The sequence below is a fragment of the Aquarana catesbeiana genome, linkage group LG05 (assembly GCF_042186555.1).
Source record: "Aquarana catesbeiana isolate 2022-GZ linkage group LG05, ASM4218655v1, whole genome shotgun sequence".
In the NCBI taxonomy this organism is placed as follows: Eukaryota; Metazoa; Chordata; class Amphibia; order Anura; family Ranidae; genus Aquarana; species Aquarana catesbeiana.
Genome location: NC_133328.1, coordinates 148,112,381 through 148,127,671, shown reverse-complemented (window position 1 = coordinate 148,127,671; position 15,291 = coordinate 148,112,381). Strand labels below are relative to the sequence as shown.

Here is a 15,291-nt window from a genome sequence, read left to right as displayed (position 1 = left end):
TGCCCTAGGCTAAATAATTCAGTTAGAAAGGTACTGTTAATAACTTTGGTATTGATGAAGATAGTTTGAATTATTTTGGGATTTTAACCCTTTTAGAGTAAACAATTACATATTTTATTCATATGTAACTGTTTAGATATGTTAACTCATAAAATTGAGGTTGTATTGCTTCAGATTAGAATAAACAAAAACATAATTCTAGGAACTAGTTAGGTAATAATATATTTGTTTTAAGAAAAGAAAGAAAAAGCTTCCATTACTTCTGGATTATTGAACATATTTGTCCTAAAAAGTAATAAATCTATTGTTATTACCTGATAATATATAACTGAACAAGAATTTCCTTATTTCACTTATATATTCTAAGGCTATATGAATCAGAAGTAATAAGAAATATAACTGGAATGTAACATGATCCCACACAGTGTGTGACTATCAGAATGCAGTTACATTCAGTTATAAATACTGTTTTTTTATAGAGAACCATCTCTTAGTATAATAAATGAAGAGATATCAGGAATTAGGATGTCAGTCCATTGAATCTTCTTGGTCCATGGATGATGTGGCATAACGGCCTCTTTTGTGAGAATGATGATTCCCATTTTGTTCTGGAATTTTCTGAGTGCTGCCTGAAGGTGAAGATGATGCCATTCTTCTGCGTGTGGGAGTGTTGCTGCTTGTGGGTTCTGTCAGATTTTAAATTTAAATTTTAAAAGGGTTTGTTGTAGTTCATCTGCTGATCTGCTTCTGTAAATTGTACCTTGGTAGTTAAATCTGACTGAAAAGGGGAAACCCCATTGATACATAATGTTGTGGCATTGCAGTTCCATTAGTTGGGGTTTCATGGATCATCTTTTAGTAATAGTAAGTTGGGATAGGTCAGCAAAAATTTGATAATTGTGTCCTTGAAAATTAAGTTCCTTTTTTTCTCTTGCAGCAATTAGTATTTGTTCTTTCGTTCTGTAATAATGACATTTTGTGATTATATCACGTGGGGGTCCATCTTTCTTTTTGGCTGTGAGGGCTCTGTGTACTCTGTCCAGTTCTAAACGTTCAATAGGGATATCTGGCTTTAGTTCTTGTAATAGAGCAGTAATAGTAGATTGCAGGTCTGTCACAGTCTCAGGTATTCCCCTTATGCGCAAGTTTGAACGTCTGGCTCTATTTTCGTAATCTTCGAGCTTAGTTTGAAGTATTAAATTCTCTTTTTTTAATTGTTCCAATTCTGTTATATTTTCTTGGGTTGTAATTTCAATTTCATCCATTTTTATTTCTAAGGCTGCGGTGCGGTTTCCCAGCTCTCTTATTTCTCTGGTTAGGCTTTTTGTTATTTGGTCTGAGGTTTGTTTTAAAGCCTTATGAAGCATCTTTTCAAATTGTAATAATATTACTGGGGATACTGAGGAGGCTTGTGGAGAAGTTTGTGAGAGGATTTGTTCTGTATCTGACTCAAATGGAGAGTCTTGCTGTGACATTTTCTGTCTGTGAGAGCGCCCTGATGCTGTATATTGTGAGGTGACTGGAGCTGCTTCAGCTGCAGTGAGTGCCTGTGAGCTCTTTGTGAGGTGATTTTTATTTCTGCCACGGTTTCCTCCCAGTACCATATTTCCTGCCCAAACTTTCACAGTTTGTTCCCTGGGGCAAAAAGGTTCAAATGGATACCTTTTGAGCCTGCAGGCTCCGTTTTGTCCTTCTCTTCTCTCCTCAGCGGTGTGGAGCTCTAACAATGCATGTCTGCTCCGCTAGGCTCCGCCTCCTGAACCTCTCACAGATGATATATGTTCAATAAATCAATATATGTTCCACTTTAATGACAGTTGTTTGGATTAGTAGTTTAGATTTTACCCTGATTTCACTTGCCTCATTCTTGCTCTGGGTTAGATTCCTTTTAATGTTTTTTACTGTTCTTTATTAGGTTTTTTCCACCAGATTTGTTTGAGATGTTTATTGACATTGGTCATTATGTTCGAGACATCAGTGCCTATGAAGACCTTGTGTCTAAATTGAATTCACTACCAGTAAGTGATGCTTTACGTGCCATTTTAAAAAGAAAAAAAAAAATCAAGTGTTGTCACAAGAGCGAAAATAACTGGTCTTTTATGCAATTTCCAGGAAGATGAACTGAAGCAAGTGGCTGATGGCATTGAAGGTATCAATCAGAACAAAACTCCCACAAAATTTATTGGAAACTATGCAATTCTAGATCACCTTGGAAGTGGAGCATTTGGGAGTGTATATAAGGTGATTTTATTTTACAGTGTTTTTAAATCTGATGGTTGAAGTATAATCAATATTTTTGTATAGCCCTTGCATTTCTCTTTGAGAGTTAAGCAGACCTCGATCAATAAATATTTGTGAGCATTAAGGCTGTGTAAGCTCAAAACATCTTCATAGCTTGCCTTCAATGTTTTATATGGAGGATTTACCAGGGTTATATGTACACTGAGCAAAATTATAAACTAAACACTTTTGTGTTTGCCCCGATTTATCATGAGCTGAACATAAGATCTACGGCTTTTTCTATGTACACAAAAGGCCTATTTCTCTCAAAAATTGTTCACAAATCTGTTACTGACCACTTCTCCTTTGCCGAGATAATCCATCCACCTCACAGGTGTGGCATGTCAAGATGCTGATTAGACAATATGATTATTGGACAGGTGTGCCTTAGGCTGGCCACAATAAAAGGCCACTCTAAAATGTGCAGTTTTACTGTATTGGGGGGGAGGTCCAGGGGGTCTGAAAAACAGTCAATATCTGGTGTGACCACCATTTGCCTCACGCAGTGCAGCACATCTCCTTCGCATAGAGTTGATCAGGTTGTTAATTGTGGCCTGTGGAATGTTGGTCCATTCCTCTTCAATGGCTGTGCGAAGTTGCTGAATATTGTCTGGAACTGGAACACGCTGGCGTATACGCCGATCCAGAGCATCCCAAACATGCTCAATGGGTGACATGTCCGTTGAGTATGCTGGCCATGTAAGAACTTGGATGTTTTCAGCTTCCAGAAATTGTGTACAGATCCTTGCAACATGGGGCTGTGCATTATCATGCTGCAACATGAGGTGATGGTCGTGGATGAATGGCAGGATCTCGTCACGGTATCTCCTGCACCTGTATTCATTGTCCATAGCATACGCCTGCCCATACCATAACCCCACTGCCATCATGGGCCACTTGATCTGCAACGTTGACATCAGCAAACCGCTCACCCACACAAAGCCATACACACTGTCTACCATCTGCCCTGTACAGTGAAAACCGGGATTCGTCCGTGAAGAGAACACCTCTCCAAAGTGCCAGACGCCATCGAATGTGAGCATTTGGCCACTCAAATCAGTTACGATGACGAACTGCAGTCAGGTCGAGACCCCGATGAGGACAATGAGCATGCAGGTGAGCTTCCCTGCGATGGTTTCTGACAGTTTGTGCAGAAATTCTTTGGTTATGCAAACCGATTGTTGCAGCAGCTGTCCGGGTGGCTGGTCTCAGACGATCTTGGAGGTAAAGATGCTGGATGTGGAGGTCCTGGGCTGGTGTGGTTACACGTGGTCTGCAGTTGCGAAGCCGGTTGGATGTACTGCCAAATTCTCTGAAACACCTTTGGAGACAGCTTGTGGTAGAGAAATGAACCTTCAATTTAAGGGCAACAGCTCTGGTGGACATCCCTGCAGTCAGCATGCCAATTGTATGCTCCCTCAAAACTTTCAACATCTGTGGCATTGTGCTGTGTGATAAAACTGCACATTTTAGAGTGGCCTTTTATTGTGGCCAGCCGAGGGCACACCTGTGCAATAATCATGCTGTCTAAGCAGCATCTTGATATGCCACACCTGTAAGGTGGATGGATTATCTCAGCAAAGGAGAAGTGCTCACTAACACAGATTTAGACAGATTTGTGAACAATATTTGAGAGAAATAGGCCTTTTGTGTACATGGAAAAAGTCGTAGATCTTTGCGTTCATCTCATGATAAATTGGGCAAACACAAAAGTGTTGCCCCAAATTGTTGCTCAGTAAAACATATGGATGCTCTCCAAGATCTGTATTGATGTGAGCTCCACATTATAGTCAAGGCTGTTAAATAAATGGTTACACAGGGCATTTGTCTTGGACCCATAGGGACCCCAGCCACCACCACCACACTTTCAAAAAAAAAAGAAGATGGAAATTAAAGTGAACCTGTGTTTTACCAACAAAGGACAAAACAATAGTGTCACCCAGCTTCCTCTTTCCCCAGCTCCACTTTCTTACCTTTGCTCCCTCAGTGCACCAGGAGCATAGAGAAATACCCAGTATTGAGCCCTGTAAAACATAATCTTGCAAAGTAGAAGATGGGGAGGAAGGGGTAACCACCTTTTGGTTATTCTGATGCACAAGTTTAAAGCGGAGCTCCGCCCAAAAGGGGAAGCTCCGCTTGTTTGCACCTCCCTCCTGAACTGCCATTCTTGGTACTTTTTCTGGGGAAGTGGGTACCTGGTTTTGACAGATATCCACTCTAACTGAAAGCCACAAGGCTTCACTTCCTGTTTCCTTTTCTTGTTATGCCAGCACCTGCACCCAAAGCCGATTGAAGAATCGGATCGGGTGAGGACATAACTGGATCCTGGACAGGTAAGTGTCCTTCTATTAAAAGTCAGCAGCTACAGTATTTGTAGCTGCTGACTTTAAATTTTTTTTGGTGGGAGCCTGGATCTGCTCTTTAAAGCGGAGTTCCACTAGGTTTTGTGTTTATTAAAAGTCAGCAGCTGTGCTTCCTCAATGGTCGGGTAATCTTCTGGGACCTTGATGTGTCCCAGAAGATTGTAGGAAGGGAGGGGGAGAGGAGAACTTCTGCTCGAGTCGCCTAGGCAGCCCGAGCAGAAATGGGAGCTGGGAACGTGTCAAAACTAGGTATCCACTCCCCCCCCAAAAAAATGACATGCCAAATATGGCATGTAAGGGGGTGAGGAGTTCTTAAAGCGGAAGTTCCACTTTTGGGTGGAACTCCGCTTTAAGTGTATTTTGGAAGTGGCATATTTAAAGCTAAACTTGGCAGATAAAAAAAAGAAATTACCAATGCATACAAGTATGTGTTCATACCTCTTTCAATCCCTTGTGCAACAGTGCTCAAACTGGGAGAGGGGGAGCAGCACAAGGGGCCAATCAGGCACGTTGTGTCATGTATAAATATTCATAAGAAGAGAGCAGAAATTAGATAATCAATCTGCTTTTTTCTTTCTTCACTGCTAAGTCACAGGGTGAAGGCATGGACAGAACCTAGCTGCATTACTTAATATCACTAGAAAAAAAGTCAGGTCTCCAGGTTGGCTCTGCTGTCTGATAAGGTTGTGTAAATCTCAGGAATGATTAAATAGAATAATACATTTTTTAGCAATAGACCAGCTCTCCTGTATATGTTTTTCATCTGTATATATAGCTGCTTGCCCAAAGTTCAGTTTTTTAGTTATATATTTATTATAGGTATTATTATTGCACTGATCAGTTATGCAGTGCTTTAAATACTGTGCATTTACACCAGGAGGTGTGCTGGTTTACTAAGGCCATACATTGTTAGTTTTTTTTTGTTTCCTCCATTCACACAAATGAGGTGGACAGATGAATCCCACTCCCCCCACCTGTATATTGAATTCTAAAACTGGCGCTGCTGTCAGAATACACTGATCAGCAGCTGCAGCTGATTGGCATCAATGGAAAATTTCCCAACAGGTCTCTTTGACAGAAGCGATTTAAGCAATTGACTATTTTCAAGCAAGGGAGCCCACACACTGTTTGAAATGTGGCCAGGCCCTGGTGGACCAGCCAAATGTCAGTCTGTGTATGGCCAGCTTTACAATCTAATGGCTCGTGCACACGATCCAAAAATCGGATGAAAAATACCGCTTTCGACCCGATCGTACGATAATCGGATCGTTAGTACAGCGCTTTCGAGAGCCGATCATGACAATTCATCCGATATTATTTAAACGGACAAGCACGAAAATTTTCCTCGTATGATACCAGATCGTACGATTTTAGTTTAGTCCGTACAGTTGTCGTCCGAAAATACAATACAAATACATTACAACACATGACATCACTTCCGATTTTTTTTTTTTCTGTGATACGAGAATTTTCATGACTTTAGTAAACTATCCAATTTCTACTTGCGACTTTTAAGCGAAAATAGTTGTACGATCTGTCGTACGATATTCAGATTGTGTGTACGGGCCATAAGGTTCCTATCTCACGTGCATATATGCATATATAGGGCCAATTTGGACAGGAGTAATTTAACCTACCAGCATGTCTTTAGAGTGTGGGAGAAAACCGGAGTACATGGTGGAAACCCGCGCAAGTGTAGGGAGAACATGTAAATTCCATGCAGATAGTTTTTCTTTCAAATATTTTTTTTTTGGGTTTTCACAAAGAAAATTGAACAAAAACAAATGTTTATATGACAGAAACAATATAAACAATAAGGTAAGATTAGTGCAGAGTCAGAGCGATCGCGATATATTGAGTAATACATAGGAACTGTGAAGTTGTCAAAGTTTTAGATAAACCATTAAGTTGAAAATATTATCGTAAGAAGGGGTGACTCTCTCCCCGAACACCCCTATTGGGAACATACTGTGTCTCGGGGTTAAGGGCACCCCCTCCGGGGCACATTTCTTTCAAATATTTTTTATTGCTTTATTTTCACAAAGTACAGATAATGGCATACCTACAATTTGAAATAAGATAACTAGGTAGTTCCTTGCGTTTGCAATCATTAGTTGGATAATGAACAGGGTGAGATAAAACTGTTACCATCAGCTTGTATTTTGAAAACAAGGTAGTACATAACTTTGTCCTATAATTGTACCCAGCTAAAGATTGTAATATATATTTCAAGTCCAAATAATTATCTATGAACATTGGATATGGAGGTGTCTTCGGTCTACTCCTAATCAGGGGGGCTGAAGAGCATGTGCTGCCCAAGTGGATCAGAGGGAGTCAGTTGAGGGCTATTTCAGAAGTGGGTTAGGTTAAACTCCTGGACCCAAGACATCCATTTGTTATCAAAAGAGTGTATTGACTTGTTTTGGCCCGCTAAGTATTTTTCACAGATGCAGTTTACATTTACTCTATGGATAACTTCAGAGATGTTGGGAATTGTCGGCTGTTTCCATTTATTCATAATTGACAGTCAGGCTGCTAAAGGGATATGTGAGACTATTGTCAAAAGCTGTTTGGGAAAGCTGTCTAGTTGCATTCCAAAGAGGGCCATTGTTTGGCATGGCTCAGTGTTCGTTCTAGTAATGTGTGAAATTAAGGCGAATACTGATTCCCAGAATTGTTTTATGTCCTTGTATGACCATAGAATGTGGAGTAAGTTGCCTTTTTGTCCATATTGGCCAGCATACCGAAGTGGTATATGGGAATATGCGGTTAAGTTTGGCTGGTGTCATATACAAGTTTTAGGTTATTTTTATAGCATTCTCCCAGTGAGATGTACAATGGGAAGAGCTCAGGGTTGTATTGAGTGCTTTATTCCATTCTATGAGGGAGTATTCCGTTTTTATAATTTTTTTCCCATCTAATAATTTGGGGAGGTTTAGATGTAGCTTGTTGGTTGTTTAGGTATTTATAGAACCATAATATCCCTTTCTTGGGTGACGATATATTGTGATAGTATGACCAAATTGCATTGTTCACTTTTACAAAGGAATTTGAGTAAGTTCTGTGGAAATATTTTATTTGGGCTACTTTATATAGAATTTTCATATCTTGGGACTTTTGCATCTCTTCTAGGGTCAGTTGACCTGTATTGGTTTTGGAGTCCACTAAAAATGAGGGTATGAGGTATTCATAGGCAGTTGCAGGGATGACTATGGCTCTTAGGGAGTTGTTGTTGGGAAGGTTTTGGAGGGAGGAGTTCCAAGCATCCACCGCTGCCAGGATAGAGGCTGCATTGCCTATATATACTTTCTGGTGTGTGGCACTTGCAATCAGTAAAGGGGTTACAATGGACTCTATTTAGTAAGATACATTTTTATATATTGACCCAGGGTTTGGTAGGAATAGGTTCAAACCATGCATTAAGTTGGTCTAGTATCGTTGCCTTATGATAAAGTTGAATATTGGGTAGATTTACCCCGCCTTGTTGTTTTGATCTATTGAGGATGTTACGTGCTATTCTTGGCTTACCTGAGTTCCAAACATATGCATTAATATATTTATTTACTGTGGTGAAGAACCTGGTTGGGATTTTGATAGGTATAGTTCGAAAGAGGTAGAATATTTTAGGTAAAGACAATATTTTAAATGCCGCTATGCGGCCTATCCAGGAAATTTCAGTTTCAGTCCTGTTTGATGTTTTGTAGGAGTGGAGGATAGTTTGCTTCGTATAGCTTGGATATGGGGAAAGTCAGTTTAATGCAGTAATCAATCAAGTAATCAATGGTGTTGTTATCCCACGAGTAAGAGAATTCTCTTTTTAAGACTCGAATTGCCTGCCTATTAATATTAATGGGGAGTATTGAGGATTTTGTTATATTCACTTTATGATATGAAATCATTCCAAATTTCTCAATTTCGTCTTGTACCGCCCTCAGGGAAGGAGCCACATTAGTCAGGGTTAGAAGGACGTCATCCGCAAGCAGTCCAATTTTGTGGGCATGTTCTGCGGTATTAATTCCTTGAATTTGGGGATTTTGTCGGATAGTTTCGGCAAAGGGTTCCATTATAAGGGTAAAGATTATGGGGACAAAAGGCAACTTTGTCTAGTCCCATTGGTTATTTTAAATGGATCTAACAGTGTATTGGACGTATATACTTGAGCCGAGGGAGAGGAGTATAATGCTGAGATTGCCTTAGATATGGGGCCTTGAAATCCAAACTTACTGAGAGTGGCCTTAAGATACCCCCAATGGACCCAATCAAAGGCCTTCTCAGCATCTAACGTTAAGAAGGCTGCCGGTTCCTTCTTAGATTCCAGTATGATGAGGAGGTTGATCATTCTCCTAGTACCATCTGAGGCCTGGCAGCCTTTTACAAAGCCTACTTGATCCATATTTATTAGGGAGGGTGTAATTTCTGCCAATCTATTTGCCACAATTTTTGAGAAGATCTTTAGATCTGTGTTGAGGAGCGAAATTGGGTGAAAGTTTTGTGGATAAGTTGGCTCCTTCCCTGGTTTAGGCAAAGTGATGATAATGGCTTTGAGCTTTTCCTCAGGAAATGATCCGGAGGTTGCAGCCTCATTGAATAGTTTTTGCAAGTATGAGATGAGAGTGGTCTGGAAGGTTTTAATATTCTGATGATAGGCCGTCCGCTCCTAGTGACTTGTTATTGGGGAGGGATTTAATGACTTTAAAGATTTCTGTTTCGGTCATAGGGGAGTTTAACTTTAGGAGTGTATCTTCGTCTATGGTAGGGAGCTGAAGGGAGGTCAGATAATTTTGTATTACATCATCATTGGGTTGTATAGTGGAGGTGTCAGTCTGAAGATTATATAGAGACTGATAGTAATCCCGAAAGGAGTTTGCTATATCTTTTGGATGAAGTATCTTTGAGTTATATACTGGGTTCAAAATATATACTATTGAATTTGTCATTCGTCGTGTTTTAAGTTGGTTAGCTAAAAACTTACCAGCCTTATTTACCTGGGAGTAATAAGTGGCTTTGAGTCTACGTGTCTGTTTCTCGTGGTCTGAAAGCATAAGAAGTCTTAGTTCGTGTCTACATGTTGTTAAGTCAGTAAGGGTATTAGGGTCGTGAACTCTTTTGTGTTGGCTTTCAAGGTTTTGGATCCTAGTGAGAAGATTTTCAATCCACTGCAAACTGCGTTTCTTTTCCCTAGCTGCCTGTTGTATCAGTAGCCCCCTGGAATAGGCCTTATGAGTACACCATACATTGGACATGTTTGAATCAGGGGTTAAGTTGAGTTGGAAAAATTCATCTAGTTGTACATTGATTCTTTCCCTACAGGTTTGGTTATTAAATAGAGATGCATTGTTGCGCCGGAGACGAGTCCGAACGGCTCTGTGGTCCTCTGTCAATATCATTTTAATGGGAGCATGATCTAACCAAGTTATAGACATAATTTCTGTTTTAAGGACTTTGTGTAATAGATTCAGGTCTGTTAGAAAGAAGTCAATCCTTGAATATAAATCGTGGGGGGTCGAAAAGTAGGTGTAATCTCTTTCATTGGCATGCATACACCTCCACGGGTCATATAGAAGGTTTCTTTTTTAAAAATCTTGTAGGGTTTGTCTAACATGAGAACTTGGTTTAGATAAATCAATTTTTTTGGTCTTCTATAGTGCTGAAGTCACCCATAAGCAGGAGTGAGCCCTTACGGATCTTCTCTATTTTCTTGTAAAGTGAGTTCAAGAACTTAAGTTGGCCGGCAATAGGTGCATATAAGTTAACAATTGTATAAGGCATGTTGTTAATAGTACAGATTAGAATAATATATAATGTCCTTTTTGATCTTTGTGGACTTCTTGCATTGTAAAGGCTATCGAGGAATTAATGGCTATAAGGACACCATTTTTCTTCACTGGGGCGTTGGCAGTGAAAACGTGTGGAAATAGATGATTGGAGCATTGTGAAGCTTTGGAAGCATTGAAGTGGGTCTCCTGAATGCAGATGATGTCTGCTTGTAACTTCAGAGCTTCCTTCCACGCTGCCTTGCGCTTAAAGGGACTGTTTAGCCCATGGGCGTTAAGTGATACTAGTGAGGTAGTCATGTTATAGGGTTAGTGGTGCATTGCTATGTAAGTTACCCGATGCTTGGGTAATGGAGGGTCGAATGTTCATCCTGGTCCATGAGCTTGCGGGGTCCTCTTGTGAGTAAGACAGGCACCAGACAGTCTCCAGAGTGTTTGGGCATCGTTGCCATGGAAGAGGTATCATCTGAGAAAAAAAAGAGTTATTGCAAGAAACAAACAAAGATGATCTTTTCTATGTAGGTGCTGAAGCTTGAAAGACAAGGAGAAAATCAACCAACAAAGGGAAAACTTGTGCCATTGCTGCGTTGATGAAAAAAAACAAAAAAACATTTTTTCTTGTATTCTTTTCAAATGGAGTAAACAGTGAACTTTTTTAGTAATCCTGTGGATTACTGAGTAGCAATCGCTACTCTAACGGTGAGCGGGATAAACTTCTAGCTCATTAGGGACAGCTTCCTTTGGGTGGTTCTGTAGGGGAGTAGGGACTAAAAACAGAGAAGTCCCAGAAGTCCCAGAAGTCCCAGTAGTTCAGGTGAAAACGGTTTCTTTCTTTAGAGTGAGGATTGTGTTGGTCATCTGTGGATGTTCAGCGGTCTGAAATGTCATCAGGTTGTCTAGGCTGGGTATCACTTCTTGTTCGCTGGTCTTGGTCGTCAAGGGGTGGTAGAAGGTTCCATGCTCGAAGGAGGTTGAGGCCATCTGCTAATGTAGTGATTACCTGTTGTCTGTTGCCTCTATTTATCACTAGTTTGGCTGGTTGGCCCCATCTGAAGAGTATCTTGTGGTTCGGCAGCATCTTTGTAACGAAGACCAATTGCCTGCAAGCCATCAAGGTGTGCTGGGAGAGGTCTGCAAATAGCTTAATTCCTGCATAGGGGTCTGGAAGTAGATTTGCTTGCCTGGTGAATTGGAACAATTTCTCCTTCACATGGAAAAACATGGATCCTCACAATGACATCCCTAGGGATATGTTCTGAGAGATATGGGGGTTTGGGCAGCCTGTGGGTCCGATCAATAACGATTTCTTGTGCCGGGATTTCTGGTAGTAGGGTAGACATCATTTGGTGTATGTATCTTTTCAGGTCAGGTCAGGAATTTAAGGTTGTTATGCCTAAAGCGGTCCTTGAGGCCTGCGATTTTCATTTTGAGCTGTGTGATGTGTCCCCTGCATCTCTATGTGCATCCACTAGATCGTTGTGGGCCTCTGCAAACTCTCCCATTTTATCTTCCAGCCTGTCTCCTAGCTCTGCCACTTCAGCTCTTATGTTTGAGACTGCTGAAAGCATGTCTCTGTGCAGTGTGCTGCGGAGAGCTACTAGCATGCTCTTTAGTGTAGTGTCCACAATTGAGGAATTGAGTAATGGGGTCATTAGGATCTGTGGTCTCCTCCATGCGGCCACCCTCCCCTTCTTCCTCGTCAGTGTCCTGTGGTACAGGGTCTAGCCTGGGTCTAGATTTCTGTGAGCTCTGGGAAGAAGAGTCTTTGTTACTTACTTGCCCCGAGCGACGAGGAGACGATCTCGCCTGTGTATCCAGCCTGTGGGACCCGGAGTGAGGCCTGTCTCGTGAGGCTGCAGTACCATTTTGGCTCCGGGAGCTCCAGACTGTTGTGAACAACTGTTGTGAGCTTGCGGGGTCCGCCGTGTACACCCTTTTGCTCATGTCGGCTCGACTAAATCTTGACTTCTCCGGTTCGGGGAGAGGTTTTTCTGTTCCCCACGTCGCTGTGTGCCGCTTGTGGAAGCTAAGGTGTCCCGTAGCTCTCTCATTCTGTGGCCATCTTCCGTGCGGCCGGCCACGCCCCCCCATGCAGATAGTTTTTCAAGGTATCCTAAATGCGTCAGTACTGTTTGCCACTTACTATGGCAACACAAACAGGATAACCTCACCTGCAATTCAGCTTATTAGGTTGTTATTGATCTTACAAAGTACCTAAACGGCTTTCATAATTATAGAAGAATTATGATCAAAATACAAAATGTAATACGTGTGTTATCTAGGCTTTCAGATTAAATAACATTGCTGAGTCTGTATTTCCTTGTGCTTTCTGCAATATCTTGAAAATACATGGTGATCCTGTCAGCAGTACTGGTATTTATCCATTTCCTTTGAGGCTTGTACATGCCAGGACTACAGCGGGACTTTTTGACATGGCATGGCTAAACATGTCCCCAGCACTGATTCATCAGACCCTAGCTAGTAATTCAACAGCTGGCCACATCTATCACCGCCCATTAACTATATGATTGACAGCAAGTCAGTTCAGACCTTGCCTGCAGTATGATGTCTGCTGCTGTTGTGCCATGATGCCCATGGAAAATGGACATCTGACATTAAGTGCATGCAAGCTAGGTTACAGTATTATAAACCCTGCAAGATGTGTGTGTATTATTCTTTTGTTAATTTAGATGCCTGGGATACACTTGAAGCGGTATTAAACCTAGAAGTAAAAATGTATTATATTGCAGCTTACCAATTATTAGATGTGATGGTTGAATTTGTTTTCTTTTTTAGGCTTTCTTTCTTTTATTTTCATGTGGTGATCCAGCCAGCAAGTTTGTTGCTTTTCAAAAGCAAAAGTGATCCAGCAGAATGTATTAGTTTACATGGATGAGACAAACCATTTAACACTGGCAGTGGTGCCTACAATGTTTAGCTTTTACTTATTCCTGTAAAACCTTTATCCCAAAAGAAAAAAAATTGTTCGATGTAACTGATCATATAGTGTGAGCTGTAGTTTGGCACCAGTTTGTTAGTGTATTTAAATATGCTAATACTTTTACCACTCACCTCCCCCCAGACTGACAGTGCTGTTGTCTGCTGTCCCCCCTGGGCGCCTTCATCCAGAGTGGAGTGCTCATATCATAGGTATGTTACTGGCCGGATCACCAGGTAAAAACAGAGGGGAAAATGCCAAAGAAAAGAAAACAAAGGCAGCCACCACATCTAATCATTGATAAGCTGCTGTACATTACATTTTTTGGTTTTGGGTTTATTACTGTTTTAAGGCTTTTTGAAGATCAGTTGTGCAAGAAATATCCAACTAATTAACCTAAGCAGCAGATTATATGAGCAATTCTGTACAATTTAATGCCACACCTGTTTTTTCACTCATTTTAAAAGGTGGAGGAGAGACATTGCTGTTGTATACCAGAAGCATACAACACCATTCCTTTGCTTAGACCTACAATTCCTACCAATCAATGAAAGTAAAGTAGGGAAAATGTTTCAAGGCACTTCCATTTATATCCTAGCAAAAATAACAAAGGTTCTGGGACTTTAATTGAGGCATGTCACTTAAATCAATAATAATATAAATATTAATAATAATAATCATAAATAGAGTACATATAGTTGCATATTTATTAAAACACTCATAATTCAACGTTCCATGATAATAAATGATGGCAGTTTCTAATAGTAAAAACGAAATAAAAATACAAATAGGTAGGAGCTGACTTATAAGAAATTCATAATAGGTGGAATAAATTAATTGATAATGGTAGACAGATTATAATAATTACAATTTTTTGGCATCCTAAGACCCCTTTCACACTGAGACGTTTTTCAGGCGCTACAGCGCTAAAAATCTCGCCTGTATAGCGCCTGAAAAAAGCCTCAGCTGCAAACCAGTGTGAAAGCCCGAGTGCTTTCACTCTGGGGCGCTGCGCTGGCAGGACGTCACAAAAAGTCCTGTCAGCAGCTTCTTTGCAGCGGTGGAGGAGCGGTGAATACACCGCTCCTCCACCGCTCCTGCCCATTGAAAACAATGGGGCAGTGCTTCTATACTGCCGGCAAAGCGCTTCTGCAGCGGCGTTTTGCAGGCGGATTTAACCCCTTTTCGGATGCTAGCGGGGGTTAAAACTGCCCCGCTAGCGGCCGAATAGCGCCGCTAAAACGACGTTAAAGCGGCGCTAAAAAAAAGCGCTGCTTTACCGCTGACGCCCGGGGCGGCTCAGTGTGAAAGGGGTCTAAGGCTTAATGCGATCAAGTCCACTTCATCAGAAGCTTGATGCTAGGTAAAATCAAAAAATGTAAATATGAAAAATTATGAAAAATTAATAGTAGTAGTGCTCCTATCTGTTTGTATTTTTATTTAGTTCTTACTATTATTGGAAACTGTCATCATGTATTATCATGGAATGTTCAATCATCACTGTTTTAATAAATATGCAATCATATGTACTCTATGTACGATTATTATTATTTATATCATAATTGATTTAAGTGAAATGCCTCAATTAAAGTCCCAGAACCTTTGTTATTTTTGCTCGTATGTACTAAACAGTGATGGAGACATGTCGCTTGTTTTTTCCCCACATATATCCTGCCCTCTCCTTCACACAGGGAAAAGTAGGGCAAGCAATTGTAGCAGATCTGAGAAAGGCCGGTTCACACAACATGTTACATAGTTACTTGTGTCAGTCACAATTTGAAAATGCTTCCTGCAATACTTTGGTCTGACTTGGGCACAATTTCAGCCCATTGATTTGAATGGAAGCCGGGATCATCGTCTTTACTTATCTGACTTGTGGCATGTGACTTGCGCTCTAAAGGATCTTGAGGGGAAACCCCACGCCAAAATTGAAAAA

General features: G+C 40.8%; 1 protein-coding gene across 3 annotated transcripts in view; it reads left to right on the top strand.

The window, feature by feature from the left end:
* The window catches only part of NEK10 (NIMA related kinase 10), a 515,946-nt gene that overhangs the window by 162,826 nt on the left and 337,829 nt on the right, over nucleotides 1–15,291 (top strand). For all 3 annotated transcript variants that reach the window (XR_012244412.1, XR_012244413.1, XM_073630267.1), the window contains exons 17-18: nucleotides 1,916–2,018; nucleotides 2,113–2,241. Coding sequence is in view for 1 of the 3 variants with exons in the window: in XM_073630267.1 (XP_073486368.1) it covers nucleotides 1,916–2,018; nucleotides 2,113–2,241 (232 nt within the window). In the remaining 2 variants the exon portion in view is untranslated. The remainder of the gene's footprint in view (nucleotides 1–1,915; nucleotides 2,019–2,112; nucleotides 2,242–15,291) is intronic.